Raw genomic sequence first — 25,645 nt, 5'->3', positions numbered from 1 at the left:
TCAAATGGCTGGCATAGCTATGTTGAATGACCTGAGACAGTTCTAGATTTCTCAATGACAATTTAGTTTCACCGAACTTCCTGCAAAACTTGTAACCATGGAAACAGATGCAGAATCTATGATGTGGACCTCTGCTTATGTCGTCTTCTCCATCTTCACACTATGGCTTATTTCAAAGTAAGAATATTTAAATATAATATATCTAACTTTCTTTTTGCCAGTAACTTTTTAATGTGAAAATCTTTCATGATTTTGATAATACTTGCATGTTCTATTGGGTAAAAACTCTCTACTTGGTTATTTTAACTATCCACGGGCCGCGGCACTACAAAACTCAAACCTTTTAGTTGATAGGATATTGTAGCTGTTAAATAATAAACCAGATGGTGTATGAACCCAATGGCAATGTGCACGTTGTCATGGCATTGGTCATCTAGTTTTGTTAACCCCTTCTTTTGTAATTAAAGTATAAATAACACTACATACATTATAAAAAAGTATCTCGCACACATTACAAACTCTACCCAAGGTTTAAAGCTTAAAATATGTATATATGTGCTTTTGTTCTAGGTTATTTATCTGGTGGGTCGCAAAAATGATCAAAAACAAATTTGAAATTGACGTTGCCGTAAAATCTGTTGGTTTGTTTTCCGCTAAGGACATCTCTATACGCGTCAATCAACTGCAGACAATAGTAAGAATAGCACATTTAATGAAATAGGGGACCCTTCAATTTGTGCATGTCCACTATGTCTGCCATGTCCACTATATCATAGCGGATATGCACCAATTAAAAGGACCGTTAAAATAATGGTATTATTATTGTTATGCCGAAATTATGAATAATGATACAATTAATTTTTACAGGAAATTGATAAAATTGCTCTTCAGCTCAAACTATTAAATCGCGAAGCCAGGTAAAGGTCTATAGTCATATTTACATCAAGTTAATTTTTTCACATATTTTGTAAACATACAATTTTTTTTCTTTTAAATTTTGCCACCATTGATGTTGTTTATGCTTGATTTTATAAGTTCTAATTTAATCTTAAAAGGTGAAATTCTTAATTAAAAAAACCTTATTTTTTAGGTTATGATCTTTTAACTAATTCTTTAATCATAATCATGGTAATACTATTGTTCTTTAGTTTGAGTTGTAAATCATTACTGTTCAGTACTAAACATGTTAAGGCAGCTTCAAAATCTGTAAATAAACAACTTTTCTTGTTTTTTAGCCACACAGTTAATCTACATGTTGGTGAAATTCGGGTTCGTGGTGAAATGAATAAAATCTCGACTCCTCTGAGCACATTTGATAACCACACAACTCATGTTAAAACTCACAGAAGGACTGGTTCCTTTGCTCGCAGACAACTTGCTTTTATAAACTTTGTTCAAAAGTTGTTCAAGGTAGAAGCTTCTTTTGTTTTTTGATTGGTAAAGCAGCCGTCTGTTTGAAGAATCTACTTTTAAAAAGTTTGATTCTTTACTTTTCCGATCACATTTTTTGTGCACATAATGTAATATGTTCTTTGCTCCTTTGCAAACTGTAGAGAATATTTATTGGGTAATTATAGTCTTATAAGTTCGCTTTATACAGTATGTCTCTGTTAACGTGGATATGTTAAACATCATGGTCCTCAATGCTTTCCTACCCGACTCCCTCCTTCATTTCAACATGAAAGGCATTCGTCTTGCTTCAGAACAATATTTCTGCATCTCCGACAATGTCACACCTTGTGCTGTATGTGGCAGCTTAAGTGTGGAAAGTATAGATGGTAAAATTCTTAAGAGTCCAAAAGAGGTTGGTGATATTTTCATGTTGTTCTATTTTTGGTAATATTAATTTTGGAAACATGTTGTATATATATGCGTACTTTGTTTCAATTAAACCAAATAAATATTTTTGCTTAAATGTTGTGTTGTTCTCCAACAAAACTCCTGTAGTTTAATTAAAACACCCCCACCTTCAATTAATGGCTTACAGTGCTCTTCCATAGATCTATACTTGTCAAATATCCATCAGCTCATTAACCAAATGTCCAGGTGTCCCAAATTACCTCATGCATTGCTGAAGTCTCCACTTCACTTCAAATTGTGATTGCTGCTGAGCAAATTTTCCCAAATCTTGACTTGACTTCTGTAGAAGCCAACTGTTCCAAACTACAAGTTGATATACATGAGGGTGCTCTCATACCTGGCATCATGCTACCCAAGCTTGTGGTACCAATGCAGGAAGTGGAAGAAACAAAATCTCCTTCTGGTTTGCTAGGTTCGACTTTTTTAATATTTTTACTTTCATATTTTTCATGTTTTTATGTTTGAGTGTTATGGCTAGCAAGATATGTTTTGATGTTGCATTGGTTAAAATCCTGGGTTTTCAGCCAACAAAACGCTAAATTTGAAATATACAAATATAAAATGAAGAATGCTCAGCCCACAGAATTGAAGTTATGTTTTGGCAACTATTTTTAATATATATAATAATTCTGTTCTGTAAAGCCAATGTCCTACAGTTCAGTACATCAGAGGCCCTGGATTGCCAGGCACATTCAGTCCATTAAGCAAAACCTTAAAACTGAATTTAATAATAATGGAAAATATGAGGAGTAGAACAGTACCATGTCTGTGACCATTTCCATTACTTCTCCTATTTAAAACTCGGCAGAAAACCTTGAGTCTGTGATCAACAAAGTTGTCAGCCATCTTCCAGTTAAGAGTGTGATATCCGTGAAGAATTTTGGACTTGCATTTTACGGAGACGAGACGATGGGAGAAACCACACGAGGAGCTCATGTTTGCTCCTCAAACATCATCCTGCATCAATATAAAGACGATCATAATCTTGTTCCAGTATTTTTTAGCAGACAGGATTTTAATGGATTTAAAGTTCCAAGTGGTAAGAGCTTGTTTTTTTACAAAATTAAACTAACATTCAAGGTGGAATTTAACAATGAAATCTAATTCAGGTTTGCCATGTCTGGTATTATTGCCTTTATAATAGAACAATATTTTGTAAAATATTTTAATAATCTTTATTTCGTAATATATTCTTGAAACTTTTGATGTAGCAAGACAAATACTTATAAATCGTCATCATGAGGAATTTATGTTACCAGCCACTAACCTAATCTGGTTTAATCAGGTTCAGTCCGGTTTCAAGTGGATGACATGACAATGACTGATTATTACAAGCACAGAGTGGCTGACATGGGCAAGACAGTTGTGGAAACCAAACTTACTTCTAATGGCGTCCTCTCTACTTGTGTGGACTTCACTTCTTGGCATGCTGACTATTTGCATAAAGTTTGTTATTTTCTTACTTATATTTTTTTACTATAATCGATAGATTTTCTAACTAAGCTTAGTCTTATAAACCATAGTGTATAAAAATGTCCAATTCAGGAGCAATTAATTGTTATAATGTTTGTGAGTCAAGTAAACTGCAATACATAAGGAACTCGTTAGTAACACAGTAATCGGTAACTTTTGGCTTTGTTTGCGATGCAGTGCAAATATAAATAAAAAGTGTATATAGTAATAGTCTCCTATATCTCTTATTAAAAGATAACTACAAAATAATTGTTACGCTGGCCGAGGGGCAAACTCGTGACATTAAGCTATAATCTGTTCCTGTCACGCACTTAAACAATTGAGCCATCATTGTAACTACTGCTTCACAGTCACCAATGGCTACGGAAAAGTGCTTTGTTGGTTACTTCTGGTTTGTTTATGATCAAGCTTATGTTATTTGACCGTTGTATTAAACCAGTTAAATAATGTTGGACCAGTTAGTTTATTACGTGCTTACTCATTACACTGCTTTCTTGTTTGTATACATTTTGTAAACACTTTCTTAAGTAAGTTGTTTTTCTTGTTGTTTTCAGGCAATAGATATAAATTCTGTTACCACTTACATACATGGTTTCCAGTACATCACATGCAAACACTTTTATGCAGGAGTCTGTTGAGTTTTGGAGCATTATTATTCGCAAACTGCAAGATGCACAACGTCAGAAATCATTTCTCTTAGAAACAGTGAAACATAAAACACCAAGGTAAATTTATTCCTATTTCTGGTGTTATTCTAGCCCGCATCCCAATTTCAGGAGGACTTTACCGAAATTGAATAAAAAAAGAGTTTTGTAGTTTCGTATACAACAGATATTGTATGTTTTTCGACAGTTTAATGTTTATATTTTTCAGTCCATCCACACAGAAGCACAGAACAAGAACTATCAGCGCACCCGACACTCCATTCAAGTTCTCACACCCAGATATATTACAAGGTACACTTGTTGGTACTTAAATATTATTGCACATTAGATTTATATAAATAGAAGAATTGATATATATATTATTTATGTGGGCAACATCCCCAAGAAAAGCTTTTAGCGTTCAAGTTTAATGAGATTAAGACAAATTTTCCAACCTGTTGTTTTCCTTTAAATTATACACAATATCTAGTCCTAGTGCATGTCATTTTAAAAAAAGCTCTAAATTTTTGAAGGTACAGAAAACAGTCCATTCCAGTCAACTGTACCAATCCAATCATTACAAAGCAACAGTTTAACAAGTCTTCTCAACACTATGGACATTAGTATTGTGTTTGAATGCACAATATATGATGCTAGTATAGATGTTATTATGACAACTGTAATGGATGGTGAAATACAACAAGATCCACCTGGGTAAAAACTTATAAATATTATGAATTGGTATTAAATACCAATAACTAGATGTGGGGACTGTTTTGTATTAAATACCAATATCTGTATTGTATATTCTTGCTACATTTTAATTTATTATTAAGTGATTCTAATATTTTTACTCACACGAACGCTAAAAATTTGCATGGCGTTGAATAATCTTCTTGCAGTTGCTGAGTAAATGGTTTAACTTATGTTTTGATATTGTTATTCTTTTAGATTGCATAACTAAAATAAAAGAACAAACATATATCTCTACAGATTCAGTATTGGAATAGATTCCTTCACTGGAAGCATTGATCAAAGTCCCAACTCTCGTGATTTAAACTTCATGTCAAAGTTAGACAGATGTTGGTGCATTGTAAGAATTTCTACTTACCCCACTATTTCTCATTTTAATATTAGTCAGAAAATATATGAATTTTATCACTAACAAAATTGCAAAAAGAAACAGTAAAATACACCTGAAGAGTATGGTAAAAAGCAATACAAATATACAATGTTATAGGAAAAGACTGTTATTGCTTTTAGGTGAACCAAGATGGGAATGCAATGCAAGTGAGAAACACCGGGGAGAGTATCGCATACACACAAACTCATTCTCCATACAGGTGATACTAATAGAATTATTTTTTCACAACATACCTCTTCTAGATACCTATCTAAAAAACTTTTGTTTCAGAGTCTCAGTCAGTGTAAATTGGGTTATTATTTAACTAATCTAAGCCTAAATACCATGTCGATTGATATAGTATGACCATAGACCCTCACCCATATATAATAAAGAATGGAAGTTTTGTAACTAATTTTCGTGTTTATTCACAGGCAAAACATTCATCAATGGGGGCGTGCATGTAACTTTGACAACCTGCATTTACACGGTTCAGCTACTTTCAAACCAACATACAGCACAGATGAGGAAGAGTTGGTTTCGGAGATATCGCTTCTTCTCGATGTAAAAGTTATCGGGCTGCAGGTGGAGTTATCTAAATGTGCAGGGCAAGCTTTGGCAAGTGTTTTGCAAGTTTTAGGCAAAGGAAAAAACTGCCAGGAACCCCATCAGACGAGAACCTTCTATCGACAGGTATGACTTTAAAAACATAAGGCTTGAAAGATATCAACTTATACTTTGGAAATTTTAATTAGTAAAATCAGCACATGTGTGATGTTTTTTATTATTCAGAGTTCTAAAATAAATTTTCTAAAATAATTTTGAGTTTTGACCACTCCCACTATAAACAGTTATGATATTTTAACGTTGTCTGCAGAGCACAGTTGCAACTCCATATATGGTAGCTGTTGAAGACACAACACCCCCACCACATCCCACCCCTCAACACAGATACAAGTTCACTGTGGCTTGTGTAGAAGCAGAATTATCTAACGTCAATTTATTCATATTATCTTCAGATGAAACTAGATGTGCAGACTGCCTTGTTGTTCGTATTGACCAATTCAAGGTACATAGAGTTTTAAAACCAGTCAACCCACAAAACAAGGCAATACTTTAACTGGAATTGTTTGCGGTATGCCAATAAATGGTTTAACTGATTCTGTGAAGCTGGTTTTACATTACAAAGTTAGGTTTTGGGCTAGATTTTATGTGAGTTATAACAGTAATTCTCTTTTTTTTAAGTAAGGTATTTTATAAAAAGGATTTTATAAATAAGGTTTTTCGTCAATAAATGTTACGATAAAAGTCAAGAGAGAATTTTATGGTTGAATTTGTTTTACTTTTCCACTTCAGACAGAACTGAGTGGGGGAAGCTCAGGCAGCATAGATGAGGATGATGCAGGTGTTTGTAGGAACATGACGGTCCTTGGTGTGGCTGTTACTGCTGTCCATAATCCGTACTTCTCAGCATTTGCATCATATGAAGCTGGGCTCACAGGTCGCATGCCAACCACAAGTGTATCTTCCAGTGTTCGGAAGGAGCAAACACGAGTTGCCGAATACAGATGTGTGGAAGCTGCGTTTGTCGTTCCGAGTTATCTTTCATTCGATGTCTTAGAGGTGGGTGTAGAATGTGATTGTCTGGTTTATGAACTGGTTAATTGTAAATATATTTTAATGCAATGTTTGGCAACTGTTAGAGCGCCTGGGGTTTGATATGTTACAATATGTATGACTTTATGTGATAATATAGTTGCATTATTACTACTATGCAATGCATGACATTGAAACAGTATATGTTGGCTTAAAAGATACCGGATACCGGGTAGATGTGAAGATGCAGTCACACTGGTATAGGGCCAGTGTAATGTATGTCCAATAAAGAGTTCACAGTGTCCTCATTACAATTTTACACCAGCCTGATTGCCTTTCTTGTTGTTTCTCTACTCATGCACAACACTTCATAGATCACGTACACCGTCAACTACCGTTCTCTTGATGATGATCCCTCCTCATCTTTACCCTCCATTGATCGAGATGAGAGAGTCCTCCGTCAGCTCTCAGCATCCCTAAGCTCCGAAGGTGATGTCAAGCTCCACTGGAGTCCAGCTCTTCACGCTCTGGTCCACCATGAGCTCACAGACTTTGCATCGTGTCTTAAACCTTTTCTGGCAAAGAAACCACCCAAAAAGTTATCCCCAAGCCACAGCAGACCACACATCTACAATGACGGTGACCACCACACTGCACAAACCCAACCACGGAGGAACAAATCAAGCGTGACAATGTTCGGTGATACGCGAGCCTCTTCACCAAGGAAGAGCAAACAACCTCTTCAGTTTAATGTAAACATCACTTCATCTGTACTCCACTTTGATCTCTATGATAAACGAAATGCGGAGATCAGAATCTCTCCATTCAGGTAATAAATAATATAAGTCATTGTAACGCTGTCAGTTTCCCTCCAACCAAAAGCAAAAACTTTTTTTTCAGACAGTTTGTCTTTGTGTTCATAACTCATAGCAAGGCTTGTAAAAAGCTATACGCTGCCGATTTCCAATAAGCTGTCAATTTTCCCTCACATGGACAAAAAAGTAACAATAATAAGTCTTGTAACAGCAAAAACATTTGAACGTTAAAACCGAAATAAAAATGCAATGTACATTTAAACTTCTAAATACATGTATGTTGTGCAGACTGTACCACTGATAAAAAGGTAGAAACTTTATATACTTCATATAATTTCTTTCCTTCCAGCTGTGACCAAATAAACCAAGTGAACAACATTAGTTTTGATAAGTTGTCCATTGTTATGGATGGAAACAAAATATTCCAATTCACAAACAACGTTATTCAGCTCAGCTCCTATAATGAAATCTGCCAACGCGACAGGTATGCACCAAATAGGTTTCTGTATATTAAGGGGGGAAACTAATATGAGATGGAGTTAATGAGACAATCCTGGCTTAACTCCTAGCTAGGTCACATGGTATGCCACGTCGTAAGCCCTCACATCTGATATAGAATAGAATATTAAAATACACTTTTTCATTTATGTTTTTAACTTTTTGTGTTAAACTATATTGTTTGCAAATGTAAGTTTTTTGGTAACATAACTTTTTGAAAAGTATCCTTTTTTGTTTTTATATTGTTTCCTTGCCGACTGACTCTGACAGTGTTTGTTTTTTTATTACTTCCTAAATACAATTTAAAGCCAGAAAATTTCAAACATTTGATGGCGTTTGTGGATTAAATCTTTTAATGCTATTGTAATACTTTAGTTTAAACACAACACAAACTACTTTTATTTATTAATCTTTACCTTAGGTATAACCTAGTCATCATAACTTTCTTCTAAACTACAGACAAGGATTCAATGATTTAAAAACCGCCTCAAACCGTGTGTGGTCGTTTAAAATAGGAAGTTGGGTCTGCCATTTCCCTTACAAATATGACTTTGCTGCAACTTTTGATAAAGCAATCAATGTTTGGAAGTGGGTCAAGGGATTATACAGGAAAAAATCTCATCCATTTAGGTGGGGAAAAGTGTCACAGCAATGCCAGTAGTTAAAACGTGTAATTTGACTAATTTCACACTTAAATCTTATGGTAGTTCTATGAAGTTTGCCTAGTATATGGGCTTTGTGAGATGAATGCACTTTTTAATGAAATTGAAAATTCTTTATTCGTCTTTTTTGGTTATATGCTGTGTTAAGTTTTTTACTGTCTTAAGTTAGAACATTTTATAAAAAAATAAAGAATTAACATCCATTGTCTTATATCATTTATCTTACTAGTTGACTTCTCAATTAATTAAAAAAACAACATTTCTCTTGTTTTGTATCATTTGTCTAAAATCTGGTCATAGTTATTTCAAGCAGGCAAATGTCAAACTTTGCCCTTTATGCCACATCAGTTTTATTCCCCTACCATAGGTTCACAGTTTCATGATAAAGTATTTAAATAAAACCCACGTTTCCTCCAGGAGTCCTCGTCTTCCTCCTGATCTTCTCATCTGCATCAATGAGTTTCGTTTCGAGCTCGCAGATTGGGAGTTTGAGTCCCGTCTCCACGACAACCATGAACTGATGATGGATGAATGGGTGGAGAGTGAGAAGAGAAGAAGAGTACTCGATCAGAAAATGGCTGAGATCCGGAAGCAGAGAGGAGAAATGCTTCCAGCTAAGAAGGTTTGTTTTTTTTACAATGTTTAAATAATTTTAACCCAGAGTTTGAAAAGCTGATATGATTACACAACATGAATAGTTTTGTATTAGTAATCAATTTTTGTAGTTTTGTAAATTTTTAAGGTCTTATTGACAATATTTTTGGCAATAATTTACAAAACAAAAGTTTTTTTCAAATTGTGTTTACCCTGCTCATGTAAGGTTGAGGATCTCTACTGCCGCTTAGAGGAAGAAAATACAAAAATTTACCTGAGTCGTTGCCGAGAAATGTATCAGGGAAAACCCCCAACTTTACACACTATGCCGATCCATATCGGTGCTAACCCAGAAACCCCGGTTATAAATCTGAATGGGCCGACTCCCTTGTCATTTATGTGGCAACTGTCAGATTTTAGTGCAACAGGTTCGAATAATGTCATGTAATTGCTGCACCTTGAAGGACTACTAACCCCAAACGCCTTGTCACGATACAGACTACTTAGATTATTACTTTTATAATTTTGCTACAGAATGATTTAATTTTAGCAATTTTTTGATGAGATTTTACTAGCAGCATGAAGCTCTATTTTATTTAAAATTCCAAAACTAACTACGTTACATAATACATATATATTGTTCGATATGAATATATGTATGTTATGTTAATTTTATTACAAAGTGCAACATAAAACCAGTTTTTAACAATAACAGCACCTATTTCTCAATTTGTGGGCAGTAACCTAAAAGTAAGAAATATTGGGAAACACTGTCTTAGAGTCACATTACGTGTACATGTCGCACACACATGCCTGTCCAGTACAAAACACTAAACTAACTCAATTATTTTTACTTTGTTTGCATGCATGGATACTGACCAGGTGGAGGAATTGTATTGCCAATTATCCAAAGCCAGCATTAATATTTATCTCAATCGGTCACGCAAACTTTACACTAACCCTGTACAAGTTAACCTACTCACATGGACTGTGTCTAACTTTCAACTATCAGGTTTGTAAACTTACTTTTCTTGTTTTTTTCTAGCTTTGCTCTTAAAAAAGTTTAAATTTTGTTTTGGGTAACAGACTGACTAACTTTTTTATACATTGTAACATATGCAAAAATTTACCGTTTAAGGTTTTTAATAAATATTTATAGCAACTGTTTATGAGCAGGAGGTTGATTCACAGCTACAGCAGAATAATATATATTTGGTAAAATAAATTGATGTAGTAAATCATGTAATTGTATACCACAAAATGATCCCATGTCTATACCATACATTATTAAGAAAAAAAACAAAAATAGCATCATTTATAGTACATCTGCAAACAAGAAAAATCTCATGCATCCTGTTCATAATATAACATTTATAAACCTTATCTACATGCTCTCACATTATTCCAAAATACATTTGCACTTTGCAATTCTGATGTAAATCCATCTTACAATTTTATAATATAGTAAATAGTTTCATACCAATCCATTCTAACTGTTGGAATAACAACAGTTAATATCTGTATCCTATATTTCAGTTTTAGCTGATGAATCCATGCATGGGATGGAAAATGCAATGCGTACAATAAGAACTATTGACCATGTTTCACCATTTCCATTCTCTAATGATGCAGGTACTGTTTACCTTGCCCATTGTTTTAGATTTAACTAAACGAAAGAAATTTGTTATTTGTTTTGCACACCTTTCTTATTCTTTAATATCAGTTTGATTATAACTTGCATTTTCTGTTTTGTCAAAACATATTCTGCTAAATGTCATATTTTAAATGTTAGTAGTTACTGCATGTGTCTGTTGAAATAAAACAATAGTCTGCCATTAAAGGTACTACTAGTATTTTCTCTAAATAAATCTTTAAATATGATGTGCTTGAATTGTATTAATATTCATAATCTTCAGACTCTGAGCCGGAGTTTGTAACTTTATGGTGCCGATGTATCTCGCTACGAGCAGCCAACCACCAGGTACGACTCCGAAATTATCCTCAGTGTTTGATGGACTACTCTGACTGGAAAATTTATGGAAAGTTTTGTGGAGCTGAGCAAAAGGGGCCACCAGCCTCACAAAGAACAGGTTTATTTTATAATTTAACTTTTTTATGATACAAGCTAAGGCTGTGAATTTTCCCATTTTTTGTTTAACCTTTGACCGTTCAATTTAATCGGTTAACCGATACAAGTGTAATCCTACTAAAAGTGTCTTGTTTATCGCTTTTCTCTTCTCGAATTTAAAGGCAACTTTACAATGTACGTATGGCGGTATGGACTAGGCTCGCAATACCACGCAAACCTTCTCAACGTCAAAGTAATGCTTCCTTGTTCGTATTCAAACCTGTCTTAAGCACCTGTCGGCTAAATAATTAAAAGGCTAAATAATCAACATGCGAATTGCAATTATGACGCTGATAATCAACGAGTGAATCGCTATTATGACGCAAATAATCAGCGTGTGAATTGCTATTATGTCGTAATCAATTGCCAGGTCAAACAATCGCTATTATGATGCAATAAATTCTCGGTGAATGCCTGCTTTTTCGTAATGAACATGCTGCTTGGCTGAGGAAAACATTTAAGTTGTGTATTACACCAATATAATGTTGCAAAACTAGTTACCCTGCGGTATTACAAATCAAGATTAACGACGTAATCGCAGTTGTAGGGCACGATCAAAGAAAAAGTGTCGCTGCGCACTCTGTCTTATTGGAAAGAAACAATTAACAAACGGGAAGACGTGCCTTTCGTGTAAATAAGACAGTTATTGATATATGTGTATGCCCTATGACGTCATAGTTTCGGTTAATGACTTAAACTTTCTGTTAGCGGTTAACTTGTTGTTTTCCTCTCTGACTAAAAAGCTCTCTCTTGTTGTTTTATACCTGACCAAAAAGCTACCAGTTATTTATATATATATATATATATTTGCCCTCAAAATTCTGGGTCTTTCAAGTGCTACACCCATTATTTTTTTCTGTTGGAATTAGGTTTTACAGTGAGTTTTAAACTTAAGAATTATGCTACAAACTACTAAAACCCCAACAGTCCAACACAGCTTTATAATCTAGTAAATCTACATATTAACCCACATCATACTATTTCACAGAATATGTCCATCTTCCTGCACCTTGGGGTCCTGCAAAGGTTGAAAGGAACATGCCAGCACTTAAGTTCTACTACGATCTAAGTAGCGAAGTCCATGTTTTTAACATGGCATGGGGACCTTGTTGGGAGCCTGCTTGGGGCCAGGTAAAAAAAGGTTTTTCTTCCATTTTAGCTGTTAACTTGTTTTTTAACTTTTGTAGAAAGTAGTTGAACAAACATTATTAAATAATTAAGTTTTACTAATTTAATTTTAAGATGTTTATTGCTTGTAGTATTGCTTCATTCATACATGCACCATATGTAACAGTAACATTATACATACAATATATCACTCTTTAAAATTGTTACATCATTTTGGGTCAATAGTTACTTAACGCATATAAATACAAAACCCAGCAACTACTTCAATTATTTGTATTTCAGGTAAACCTGGCTACAAATCTTCTATCTAAAGCCACCATAGACCCCAGCACCCCACTGCCCTGGTGGGATAAATCAAGGAACCTCCTACATGGAAGGTTTGCAATGTCCATGGACAGAGCAAACCTCCTACATCTGGCTTCACTTGACCCATACAATACAACTGAACACATGCACTGGGATTGGAAAAATCTTTACATGGATTGGACACCTGGTTGCTTCTTATATAAGGTAGGAAGTTGGGATGTGACAGATTTGCCCATTCATGAGATGCCGGTTGCTTGGACTAAGGGTTTAAATAAACTTTGGTCAAAAAAACAACTGTTCACATGGTTTCCAAAAAAAATAATTTCAAAATGGTAATTATCCACAAAGCTACATACTTGAATGGAGTAAAAATAATCAGCCATGGGACAATGCATGGGATTTCCATGAGAAAACAAGTCAATGAACTTTGACTGTTTCTAGTTTTCTAAACTACTCTTAAACGGTTGAACTTGCGGTTTTGATCGGCAATATTTTCAAAAGCTGTTTTTTTTTCTGAAACTTTGGTGGTACCTTTAGATCACATGTAAGCATTTCTATCATGGCACAAATTTTGATTTTTTGTATAAGCCCCTTTAGAGGTGTATGACTTACAAGAGGTGTATGAAACAGAACAATCTTGTTATATCAACTGTCATAACCCAGCCTTGTTATGAGGGTTGAGTAATTTCATCTATTAATCTAGGGTGACTTGGACATCCACATTCGAAATGCATCGAAATATGATGATGTTCGATTCTTGCATCTTCCTCAGTTAAAGATGGAGTGGAAGTTTAAGTGGGTGTGTCTGGATGCTGCTGATCCTCATGATCATCATCATGCTCTTCCTCATGCTCCTGATAAAATTGAAGGTAAACTTATTTATTGAAATCGTACGTATTGAGATTTTTTGGTATGTATAGTTGGAAGCGAATAGGAATAATTGTTGCATGCATATTGTGAATTGGCACAATTATTTCAAAAAACACTTTTAAACATACCTTTTTCTTTGTTTAAAACTGCTGGTTTTGGTATAAAAGTAATGTTTGGCAAATCTGTAGTTTTGGCTATAAAAAATCCAAGAGTCTTCTTAATTTTCGCCAAAATCTCCCCCCCCAAAAAGCACGGACCAATTTAAACAGACATTTTACGAAAAAATATGCTCTACAGTAATACATATATTTTCTTCCCCCAGGTGACCTCAGTGAGCATGACTCGTACCGATACTTCCGGTCACGCAACATCGATCTCGAGATTAACTTAGACACGAGGTCGCACACCAGAGATTATTCATCTGGAGGAAAGGATGGAAGTGAGAGAGACAAACCAGAGATGTTGTTGTACAGGTGGAGGAATTGTTGTGTGGTTTTAAACAAGTGGTAGTGTTGTTAATGGGCTGACTGAGATCTACTTCTGGCATGCCTCACTTTGGTACCACAATCATATAGAATAGTCACATGGTCGCATCGTATGCAAAAGATAACAAGGTAAAGGTTTTGCTACCATGTGCTGCATTGGACAAAACTGACACGGTAGTTGCTTTAACCGAGTGCAATGGTCATTACTTTGTTGTTCAAAGTTGTCACTTATAAAAATAAGATTAGTCTTGTCTTTTGAGGTTTTAATTACAAAGTATACAACAGCAACTTTCACCAACTTTTATATACAAGTCATGATTTTCCCGGTCATTATTTCTGAACATAGTGTTTTGGATATTTATTATAAATGTATCAGCTGTATTCTATAAAAATAATACCATTATACTACCGCTGTTGGCAACAAAAAGTTCCCACTTTCTCACCAAAACCCACAACAAACAAATATTTTCAGCACTACCCTGAGGTGGTTGAGCAACTTTGGTTATGCGGTGAATGCCGTGTCTCGTCCTGTATGCAAAGGACCAATATTTGGCAACCAAGCTCCGCCAAAACTTAAACTAAGTCGACATTACAGGAATGTGAAACCTTCATTTCAATTTCCAGAGCTCAAAGTAAGATTATTTATTTAGTTGTAAACTGTTGGAACTTTTTCTTAAATTGTTGTTGTATTAACTGAACTACATCAAATAAACTTTTCATTTCATGCAATTAGGATAAAACTGTGTAATTACTTTATTAAACTCAAAATGTGTAGGCATATGTGATCTATATTTTCATTTGATCAGTTAATTATTGATCAATACTTAAAACTGACTGGGATTTTAAAAATTATAAATAAATTTCATATTTTTTACTTAAAACAAATGTCTGTTTAGCACAAGAATTTCTTTAAGGTTTAAACAGTTTCTTTTTAAAAATTCAACACATTAGTGAACACTGGATTGAATATATTAATATTAAATATTTTGCACAAGAATACATACATCCACATAAGCGGTAGCAATGATCCTTGAACCCTGTGTCCTCTGGTTCATGACTGACAACTCAAAAACTGTGCCATTATCATATCTTGTTTAGGTAAGCTACTGGTCTTCATACGCCCAACAACTTGGTATTGAATGGATATGTGGGGCGGGGAAAATTGATTCACATTTCCGGTTAAACCTGGTTCCATATGAAGGTAACTTGATCAGGAGAAGTATGGGACAATGGCAGATCATGGCAACTACATGCGAATTATCAAACACTAAGGTATGTTTAATAAGATATGTTAACATGTGGTGTCTGGTATATAATACTACTTAGTTCGGTTTTCTTTTCTAAAAATGTTGTTCTGCAACCTGGTCTATCAGAGGCTGTTTATTTACAACATAAAAAATGCTGTTTTTTTTTCGAGTTGAAGAGACACTTTTTTTTGAGTGGAAAGCAAAAAAATTATCAAACATTTTTTGTTATATCTTGTGTTTTACTTTCTTTTACCCAATAAAAAGTGTTTTAACTTTTTGTAATTATCCATTTTAGATTTATCTACTTAAGAGACAAGAATCAAGCTCTCAAAACCAATCGCCATCAAATAGATCTCTCGGAGCAGAAAGAAACTTTCTCCTAAGTCTCTCAAGCATGTCATATCGTCGTGACAATGTTTCTGATGGCCTCAACACACCGGACAACTTGTCACCAACAAAACATTCCACGTTTAAAGGTATACACACTATTAGATTTAACTTTACTATTACATTGGGAAGAGTTTACAAGAAATTGTGATATGCTCCTGTAACATATTGTGTTTTGCTTTTGTTGTTATTGGCCGTAAGCCATTTGTGTGACGTAACATCATTCTTTATGACGTGTGTCATTGTGTCGCAATGCCAGATACGTGGCAGTTGTTTTTTGGAGGGAATAGTAATTATTGGCTTTGGTGTAAAACGTATTATTATAATAAAAGATTGTGAAAGCACTGCAGGGCCGGCCAGGGCGTTCTGTATATGTTCCCAAGGAAGAGACGCAAAATTCTTGCATGCGACATCTCCAATAGTGAATATTCCCTGAAACCATCTTTAACTATTTTTATATTCAATAAACATGAGATTTACTTTTTGTCAGATTTTTATTCAAGGAAATATTGGGTTATTATTTGGGGGTTTTTCTTAATATTCTATTATACACAGTTTGACAATTTGTAAAAGTTTTGTTTCTGAATTTACTTTGCTTTTCCATTCAGGTATATCTGATCCACAAGCCAGGAAAAAGGAATTTGAAGAAACAAAATTTAAGAAGAAAAAGACAAAGAAACAAACTTCACCGACTAAAAGACCACAAAACCAGTGAGTTACAATAATTGATGACCTTTACTTTAACAACAACATAGTAATTTACCTATTTACTATTTATCCACCAATAAAGAAGCTAAAACCTTTTGTTAAAACTATTCTGTACATAAAACCTGGTTGACAGTTTAAGATATCAAAAGTTTTTGCCATAATTTTTTAGTATGATCCGTGTTTTTCTTTTCGAAAAACATTTGTTTTTTTCAGTTTCATCTCAACATTTAATTACAAACCACTTAATGATTTACCATTAATTGTGATCACTGTCTTTTAATCCCTGTTATTTGAAGATTTATAAACATTTAATTTTGTAGTTTTTTTTACTAGAATACTCATTTTTTGAACCAAACAATTAAATACCTACGTAGTACGTACATGCATTTTAGTTGGTGCCAAATAATTGCTAAATAAAATACATTCATTTCATCACTACCTACACTTCTTTAAACTCAAACCAGTTTTAGCCTGTTGAAACCAGTTTTAAAACATGTTAATTAAACCCAATTGAACTTGTCTAGACACAGTTTGGTTGTCCATGACTTGAAAGCAATGTGGACGACCGAGAACAGAGATGTGGGGTATGGGTTGTATGAAGGTTACAACAAGGCTGCTGTGCTTCGTAGAAACCTCAGTACAAAAGTTCTTAGTCGACTGCGAGTGCCTAACAACGAAGGTGGGTTTTTGTAAAATTAAATGAATGTAACCGCTGTTTTTAGATGTTTTTTTACCGTCTAGTTAATATAAAAAAGCTTATTCAGAAATTTGTTTTTCTCTATACTAGTAGGGTTCAATAACAATTATACAGCATGCCAGGGGGCAGAGAATTAAGTTTTGTTAAGGTTAATTACTTTTATCCCCTAATCGTGTTGCTGGTTTACTAAGAACTTATATAATATAAACTGCACTCATTAAAAAAAACTTTTCATCACTCAATGGTAAAAAAATTAAAATAGTTACTTTTAAACACACACAAGCTGAAATATGGTTACTTTTAAAAACAAAAAATATTGTTAATATACCTTAGGTGAGCGAGAGAAAGGAGAATCAGTTCGTAAACCATCACAAGCAGCACCAGAGTTTGAAACTGGTTCTTCCAGTGGTTTCGGGCGGAAAATGATGGATCCAAGTTTGCTGCATAAACTGCTTGCTGAGAGTGATAACAGGTTATGAAATGTTTGATAAATATTTCATGGTCATCACTGAAAAAAATGTTGTTTTCTCTAAAATATTGTGGTCATCACTGCGAAATTTCGATCTTTACTTACATTTACAATGCTAATACAGGAATTTAATTGTCCTAAAAACTTAAATGGTTTTAGTTTAGTTGACTCTCTCAGTGTATAAAATAAATCTCAGATAGTATAGAAAACCTACATCGCTGTATTAAAAATCCACTACAAAACTTTGTTTTTATTTGTTGTTTATTTGTATGATTGACATTGACAATTTGGACAATTCATTGGCAATGGCTTGGGCAATAACAGATAAGTTTCTTGCTCAACAGTAGTGGCATTAACTCAAACTTAGCATTTACTGGTTACTCTTACCATCAAGCAACGGGCTGTAAATATAACTATTTAAAGATCCATTTAGATATACAAGTTTCTAGTTAGCTTCTGTGTTGATATATATGTTATTACTGCAGGTTTGTGGTAGGAACTGATGAAACTGTGACAAGCCAACAAAAACTGAGGGGAGTTGCTGCTTGTAAGATGGATGATGTGGTTAATAAGAACTGGCTGATTAAGTTTGTCAACTGCCAAGTTATGTTGAAGGTAAATTTATAAATTCTAAATATTGTAGGGTGGGGAAGATGAGACACTTTTTCATTCTATTTTTTCGTCTCATTTGTTTGTAAGCAAATAACATTCGAAGACTTATTAAAGCTTATGCTTACGGCTACCATAAACCATTGTTAATTGTTTAAAACACAGTCAGAATATTTGGATATTGTGTGCTAAAGGTGTCCCATCTTCCCCCACCCTACTATATCTGTTATTGAATTAATATAGATGTATTTCCTAGCGGAATAAAAAATCATTTTGTTTTGAGATAAAAATACACCAAATAGGATAAAAAATAAGGGTTTTGCGTTATTTGAACTTCTAAATCTAAAACAAGGGTACGTAACTTATTAATTGGGCATTTATAAAATGGAAAATATAAAATTTATATTAAAACTGTAGCTGCATTACATTTTATGGAGTAAATTATAATTTGGTTTTAAATGTTATTATTTATGTTCGTCAAAAAAGTTTTTTGGGTAACTTGATGTATATGTTCATTCTGAAGTTCGTACAAAAGTAAACAACTTTAATCTCCTCCAGGGTCCACAAACACAAGGTTACCTGATAATGACTGCAGCAATGGCTGACTTTCTCAATCGTGACCACCAAGTAATGTGGCGTGATTGTCAGTTGACCACGAAATCCTCATGGGTCGCTTCTTTGACAGGAACCCAGATTTTTGCCACTGTTGAAAAGAATGCTGCCTCTTCTGGTAGGTGGGGTTCATATCTTGGTGATAATAATGATAACTTGATTTATCCCATTGATTATGGAAGTGAAGATTTAGAAATAACTTAAACGAAAAGACAAAGGGTGCATCACAAACTTCAACAATTTTCAGAAATAATAAACAGTTTTGAACATTTTTAACAAACATAGCCACTTTCCTACAGTTTTTTTTATTTGAGTTCTATGTTTGCATCACTGGGAATTAAGAAACGTCACTAGTTTTACGTTAAAGCAATCAGGGGTGCATGAGTTCGTCGCAACAACTTTAGGGGTTCACCAACCAAAGAAAAGGTTGAAGAGCACTAATCTAACTTGTTATAATCATATATGTGTATATAAATCACATGTATATCACAGGGCAAGATGGCGAGAATGTTCCATGGTTATCAGTAAGTGATATTGAACCACGTGGACCAAGTCCTGGTATGCTTGATATAAGTGATTTGATGGGAGGAGGGCAAGCTATTGGGGGTGTGGTGGGTGATGGGGTGTCTGCGGGTAAGTCAATGTTATTAACAATCCTTATCTGAAGCTTGATCTTCTAGTATGTTTAGGCAAAAGGTTTCTAGATCTCTCATAATAAAAACCAAAGTTTTTGGTTACATCTATTGTTTTTTTTTCATTCTTGCCTAAAAACCACTAAGTTGAAGAACAAATTGTAACTCAGTCATTACTTTAATTTTTCTTTTCACACATTATTTTGCTTCCGCTGTTAATGTGCAACTATTATACCACAAAGAGAAATACCCCATTGATAAGAAATGGGGTTTTACAATAATAAATTGTACATAATGTGCAACACTCATATGAGAACACATACATTAGAGCACCTCAAACTTTCCAGGCACTTTCCAACTTCAGCGTATCATGTCACGTTGCACGTGTCGCATGTATTATGTTGGTTACGAGGCTCTGGTTGACTCCGAGCAGACGGACTATGGACAACTTCTGCCATCCACGCCTGCGTTGGAGGACAAGTTAACATCTCAGAGGAATAGATTGGCTGGGAATGACTTGTTGGGTGTAGAGAAGCCATGTAACGTACTCACCATTGTACAACCAAACCTTGAGATATGTACTAATGCAGTAAGTACTTGCGTATAAGCAAAATTTCTGTTATTTTCAAATTTCTTATCTTTTTTTTTATTTTTACTTTATCTGAAGCATGGTATATTAGATATCTGAAAACGAGGTATTTTTCCATTCGATTTTGCACCAAAAAAAATATGTTAAATTCATTATAAATGTCCTGGTAGATTATTTAGCTTAAAAAGTATTTTTAAAAAATCTTAACTTTTCCTAAATTTCTCAGAGTCAGTTCACGATGATCTTGGACATCGTCGAGAATCTTCTTCTGTACGTGGAGCCGGTGATGCGGGAGCATTGGGAGCGAGTGGATCGGATGCGGTTCACCCTCCGTCTCACATCCACTGATGATGTGAAGAAACATCGAGATACGTTAGCTACGATGCAGAACAGGATTCGACTCCGACTTACAAATATGAGGCAACTGGAACGACAATTGTTCAGGACGGACAGAGTGGGTGGAACTTTCTTATTTTATCTTTTGTTATTTGTATTATTAATTTTAATACAGTAGGGTGGGGGGAGATGGGACACTTTTCGCACATGGTATACAAATATCCTGATTGTGTTTTAAATATTTATCATTGGTTTATGAGAGTCGAGAAGATACGGTTTTATAATTCTTGTTCTTTGTTTACTACCAAAGGGGGTGCAAAAATAGAATATAAAGGTGTCCTATCTTACCTCACCCTACCATATATAAGGTTATTTTATCCATATTTTTATCCATAACGTTTTATATTGGTTGTAATATTACCACCATTTCTACGTTTTATTAATAAATAATACGAAATTACTTTTTAAAAGATAAGTATGGTTTATTTTTCTGATTTAATATTCATGTATAGCATTCACATTTTTATTTGTTTATACTTTTATTAGTATTACTATAGTTTACAAAATAAATGCCAATTCAATAGTATGTATCTGAAAAAAAACATACATAAAACAAAAGAAATAATATTTATATTTTCTTGTCATGTTTCAGCAACTTGACAACGATCCTTCCGATGATGATCTTTATGAAGAGTCGATCCAATTGCGTGAGAAGCTTGCCGAGGAGAAGGAGAGGTTGAATGAGGAGAGTGAGGAGCTTGGGATCATCATCAGGTGATCTGTCGTCAGTATCATCTCAAATTTTACATTTTTCCTAGTTTTTTTATTCTTCTCAATTTTTTCCTAATTTTTTTTTTTTTTTTTTTAATTTAAAGATTTGTATGGGTAAAAAAGTCAAATAAAACATAGTAATTTTCTGGTTGGTCTGGTTAAATTTAAAAAAAATGTTTTTTTCTCAAAGATAAGTTTTTTAAAAAACTTGTAATTGTTGTAATACATCCCTTTCTGTTTGTTTTAATCAGACTAATAGAAGTTGAACAGTTTTCTTGATTGTGCTTTTCATTTTTTTGTAGTTTCTTTAAACATCTTGGATGTAGTTGTTATACTCATGTATTATTTTAAATACACCCAATGGCTGTCCTACACTTCTTTTTTTTATTTTGTAGTTTTTAATATTTGTAGTTTAAAAAAAAATATTTTTTTTTATAGGTACTCAAAAAGTTATTTAATAATGTTTCTATGATTCCCCAGATGCTTCAAAGAAATCTTCCTGGATCAAAAAACTCGATCTTCCTCCCTTCGTCCGCAACATCCGGATCAAGTTGATGAGGAAGAGGAAGCATCCGTTGTCAGGACGACAGAAGTAACGTTCGGTGAGGTGAAGTGGCACGTCACAGATAAGGATGGACAACTTAATATTGCTCAATTTGAAATGAGAGATTTTCTTTATGAAAAGGTGGGAACTGTTGAAGCATTTGCTTTGTATGTTAAATATTGAATGGTTCTATGTATATTGGTCGTGAGTCGTGACAGTGTCTGGTTTTACTTATTAAGGACAGGTTTGAGTATTTTCTGTAGTTTATTAAATTTAATGTTCCATCTACTACCACTTTAAAAACTTATTAAAGGTACTTTTAAATCACATTTGAGCATATCTTTCAATACACAAATTTTAATTTTTCGTTGGTATGCCACTTTAAGGGAGAGCTCTTTAGCTTCTTGGTTATAAGATTATTGTCCTATGTATTCTTTGTTGGCATTAGATTTTAACTGTGTTGGATTTTTTTATTTCATTACTTCATGTACAGTACCTTTCCCTTTTTGTTGTCAATTATAAAAAAGTGACAAAAATAATCAGTTGCAATGGTCAAAATTTTATAAAGTTTTGTTTTGTGTGTGTGGAATCAAGTATCATTTTAACTTCAGGTAAATAAAAGCGATGATTCGGTCGCTCATTGCTTCGAACTTGCCTGGCTTCGTCTTCAAAATCTTCTTCCCAACTCTCTCTACCGTGACGTCATCAAGCCACGGCATCAGGCCGGACTCCGCAGCCACGGGGTCACCGCCGGTGGAGGTCGCTCGTTGATTTTGCGAGTTCTCTGCAAAGTGCGCCCCCCTGTGGGCGGGATATCAGTAAAAGATCACGTGGAGGTAAGAACGATTCTTTTGACGTCATTAGTTAGCTTTGTTTGTTTGTTTATGTTAAAAAAACGTCATACTGGGATTTTTAAAGGTTGTTTAAAAATCGTTTTTATTACTTGAGCCTCATCGCTTGGAGGAGGCATGGGGCAACAATCTTATAACATGGTTAACCAATTATGCGCCATTCATGATACAATAACGGCACTGTACCTGCTTGTGAGTAATGTATAAAACTTTGTAAGTATTAGTTTTATTAAATTATCATAAATGTTAAGCCCATAAAAACTTAAAATGTTCGAATTCTATTTTTCATAAGAACCAACTTTGTATATCCACCAGGTCAACGCTGTTCCACTGACGATCCAGCTAACTTACCAGTTCTTTAAACGAATGATGAGTTTCTTCTTTCCTGACCGCTCTATGGCGCCACCGGGTGCCGATGACATGGACGATCGAGCGATGTCTAGCGTAGACACGCGTAACGCTACGTTGCTTGGATTTGCTGGTAATTCTGCCATGGAGAGGCATGGTAGTGTTGTGAGTTTACCTGCCCGACCACCCCCACCTTCACCATCACACATGTCAACACCTGGTACTCTTAGAAGAAATAAGTAAGAAATTTGTGGTTTTGAGATATTTTATTAAAATTGATTTTTTTATTTTTTTTGTTACTGCATTTTCATTTTTTTCCTATTTTGAATACATTTTTTTACAATAGGTTTAATTTCCGAATAGATATTGATAAAAGCCATAGATGGCAACTTCTCCGCTGAAATGGATTAAGTATAAAAAACACGTTACAATATATAAATAATCGTGTACTACAGTGATATACAAACCTATGTAGACACAGATGTAAATACATGGAATTTGCCCAAATAACATGTGTTTGTACAGAAATATCACATTCGCGTGAATCATACGGGATTATCGGCGACAAAAATATTTTTAAATAAAATCTTTTCGTCATAAATACGCGGTCATATATGTCTCACGCACCACAGGATACTAGGTTTAAGGACCAGTGTTTCCACCATTGTGGTCGTGTGTGTTCTTCAGCACGATACTAAACAGGGATTGCTCCAACCAAGTAATTCCTTACAGGAAGTCAAATTCTCAGAAGCAGACACGAAGTGTGTAAAACACACTACTAATGTTTTAACGACCGTCGTTGCCCCACCACGCGAGAATAAATAAGTTTTAATCATTAATTTTAATTTTTTAGATCTTCAACGAAAAGATCAACGGTGTCCGAGGCAGTGGACGATGTTGATAAGATGAAGCTACGAGCTGCGAAGAACAACACCTTCCTTTATATTAAGATCACTGAAGTCCCACTGTGTGTCAGTTACAAGGTTAGATATGTTTACTTTTTTATTACAAATACCTATGTGTCAAGGATAACATGCTCAATGTGCGTTGTCATACTGAAGGTTTTAAAGCTTTAAAAATTGTCGGCTACCTGTGAAACGGGCGTCGTTTTAAACACTGCCCCGATTTGACGTAAAAACAATCCTAAAAAAAGAAAAGGGGTGTCTTAACAGTTTGCCACCGGTTCGGGAGTTTTGCTTGCGCATCACTTTTAAGAACCGCTTAGTGCAATTTAGATTCCTATATAGATTTTTTTTCGTTTTTTTTATAGCTTTTTTTGTTATTTTCAAAATTCTAATAGTAGATGATTTTACTGTATTTTAGGGCGAAAAAGAGAAAAACATTGAAGACGTTCGTGATTTTAACGTGACCATACCAATGTTAGAATACCACAGTAAGACATGGACGTGGCACGACTTCGCTATGGCTGTCAAACGTGACTGTAAGAAACAACTTGTATCTCAGGTCAGGACTGTAGACTGTGACAATATTTTTGTTAATGTTTTTAATTTGGTTGCATTACGTATGTAGGGCCATGGATTATTTGTGTATTTTGTAATGTAGACGCACAGGGGAAAATGTAAACCTTGTCTGAAGTAATAATTGGCAGATTTGCTTCTGCACACGCGGGTCGCACAAATAATACCTAAAAATGGGCCGACAAGCGGCGAAACTAACTCATGGATATACAGAGTAAAATTCGGTCGTCGAAATAAAATGTTTATTCTGTATGACAGTACAAAGTATACTTGGACTATAGTTTAAAAGTTGCATGACCAGTCTTTCCACCCAATTAGCTTATCAAAGAGAAACTTCACATCAGTGGACGTGGCCAGCAACAACATTCCACCGCAAGTGAATCACAAGACCCCGAATCGTCCTCGGCAGCTGCTGAAATTGATAAAGCGAAAATTCTGTTCGGTAATTCTCTTAGAAGGACGGACAGTACACGACGAAGTATCTTTCGAAAGAAGAAGTAGCGATTTTAGTCGACAAATTTGTTCTGTAATGTCCACAGAAGTGATGTGAATTCGCATCATTCAACAAAGGCAGTTCGCCCGCCCACACTGTCTGTGCAATATAAAGAGATTTCAGTTCCAATATTTATTTCATCTGTTTGAGCGTAAGTGCGTATACTTACTGCACTGTGTCGTATTACATTACTAATGTGAATACAAGGCAGATAATCGCTTGCGCTGTGTCAAATAAACATAATACCACCACAGTATTCAATCTTATAAATACATACACTGTTAAACGACTAGTAAAACAGTTTTTGTAACATCTCTGTTTTAAACATCATTTGAAACTCTGTACATCCCGAACCACACGATCAAGTGAGTATATTATTCTATGTCGTAGAATCTATGGTGTGACGCATTGATAATGTAAGCAGTATTTAACACTGATTCACCAGTTGCAAAACTGGTTCCCCATATATTTATATATAATGTCTAAAACTTAAAATAATAAACACCGATTTCCACAAACTGTAAAACGACGCTTTGTTTATTCTAATATTCGTGCTTTGTTTCCGCAGTCGAGCTACTTTTTCAAAAACGCTCCATGGATTCAAAAACTGCTGGCATTGAACAACTAGCGCAGTGTTTTCGGTGAATCTTATGTGTGCAAACTTTCATCTTTAATTTTGTTAAGCCAGACAA

At 34.5% G+C, this 25,645-nt stretch overlaps 1 protein-coding gene across 3 annotated transcripts; it reads left to right on the top strand.

Annotated features, from left to right (window-relative positions):
* Positions 1-38: 38 nt before the first annotated feature.
* LOC149742922 (bridge-like lipid transfer protein family member 2) lies at positions 39-25,207 on the top strand. 3 transcript variants are annotated; one of them, XM_089889380.1, is made up of 45 exons: positions 39-177; positions 571-694; positions 868-917; positions 1,236-1,410; positions 1,601-1,804; positions 2,047-2,272; positions 2,669-2,899; positions 3,146-3,306; positions 3,961-4,058; positions 4,207-4,289; positions 4,511-4,691; positions 4,971-5,070; positions 5,241-5,320; positions 5,535-5,793; positions 5,978-6,169; positions 6,457-6,723; positions 7,071-7,525; positions 7,861-7,995; positions 8,469-8,639; positions 9,089-9,293; positions 10,148-10,277; positions 10,802-10,897; positions 11,182-11,355; positions 12,382-12,524; positions 12,804-13,031; positions 13,531-13,696; positions 14,020-14,170; positions 14,655-14,814; positions 15,281-15,454; positions 15,725-15,905; positions 16,425-16,527; positions 17,049-17,203; positions 17,555-17,693; positions 18,176-18,305; positions 18,858-19,029; positions 19,404-19,544; positions 19,891-20,132; positions 20,359-20,586; positions 21,121-21,242; positions 21,720-21,924; positions 22,395-22,619; positions 22,950-23,221; positions 23,836-23,965; positions 24,306-24,446; positions 24,779-25,207. In XM_089889380.1, the coding sequence occupies exons 1-45, from the start codon at positions 98-100 to the stop codon at positions 24,959-24,961; spliced, it is 7,668 nt and encodes a 2,555-aa protein (XP_089745506.1). In that variant the 5' UTR covers positions 39-97; the 3' UTR covers positions 24,962-25,207. The 3 variants fall into 3 exon arrangements, with proteins under 3 accessions (XP_089745506.1, XP_089745505.1, XP_089745507.1); XM_089889379.1 differs by lacking the exon at positions 10,148-10,277 and adding an exon at positions 9,492-9,693; XM_089889381.1 differs by lacking the exons at positions 8,469-8,639; positions 10,148-10,277 and adding an exon at positions 9,492-9,693.
* The last annotated feature ends 438 nt before the right edge of the window (positions 25,208-25,645 follow it).

The sequence above is a fragment of the Ciona robusta genome, chromosome 1 (genome assembly GCF_009617815.1).
Source record: "Ciona robusta chromosome 1, ASM961781v2".
NCBI classification, from domain to species: domain Eukaryota; kingdom Metazoa; phylum Chordata; class Ascidiacea; order Phlebobranchia; family Cionidae; genus Ciona; species Ciona robusta.
This window is presented reverse-complemented; position numbering and strand designations above follow the sequence as displayed.

Coding starts and splice junctions, on each gene's coding strand:
- LOC149742922 (XM_089889379.1), top strand. CDS start 98: ATGGAAACAGATGCAGAATCTATGATGTGGACCTCTGCTTATGTCGTC. Junction 7,996..8,468: donor GAAATCTGCCAACGCGACAG/GTATGCACCAAA, acceptor TCTAAACTACAG/ACAAGGATTCAATGATTTAA. Junction 23,222..23,835: donor GGTACTCTTAGAAGAAATAA/GTAAGAAATTTG, acceptor TTAATTTTTTAG/ATCTTCAACGAAAAGATCAA.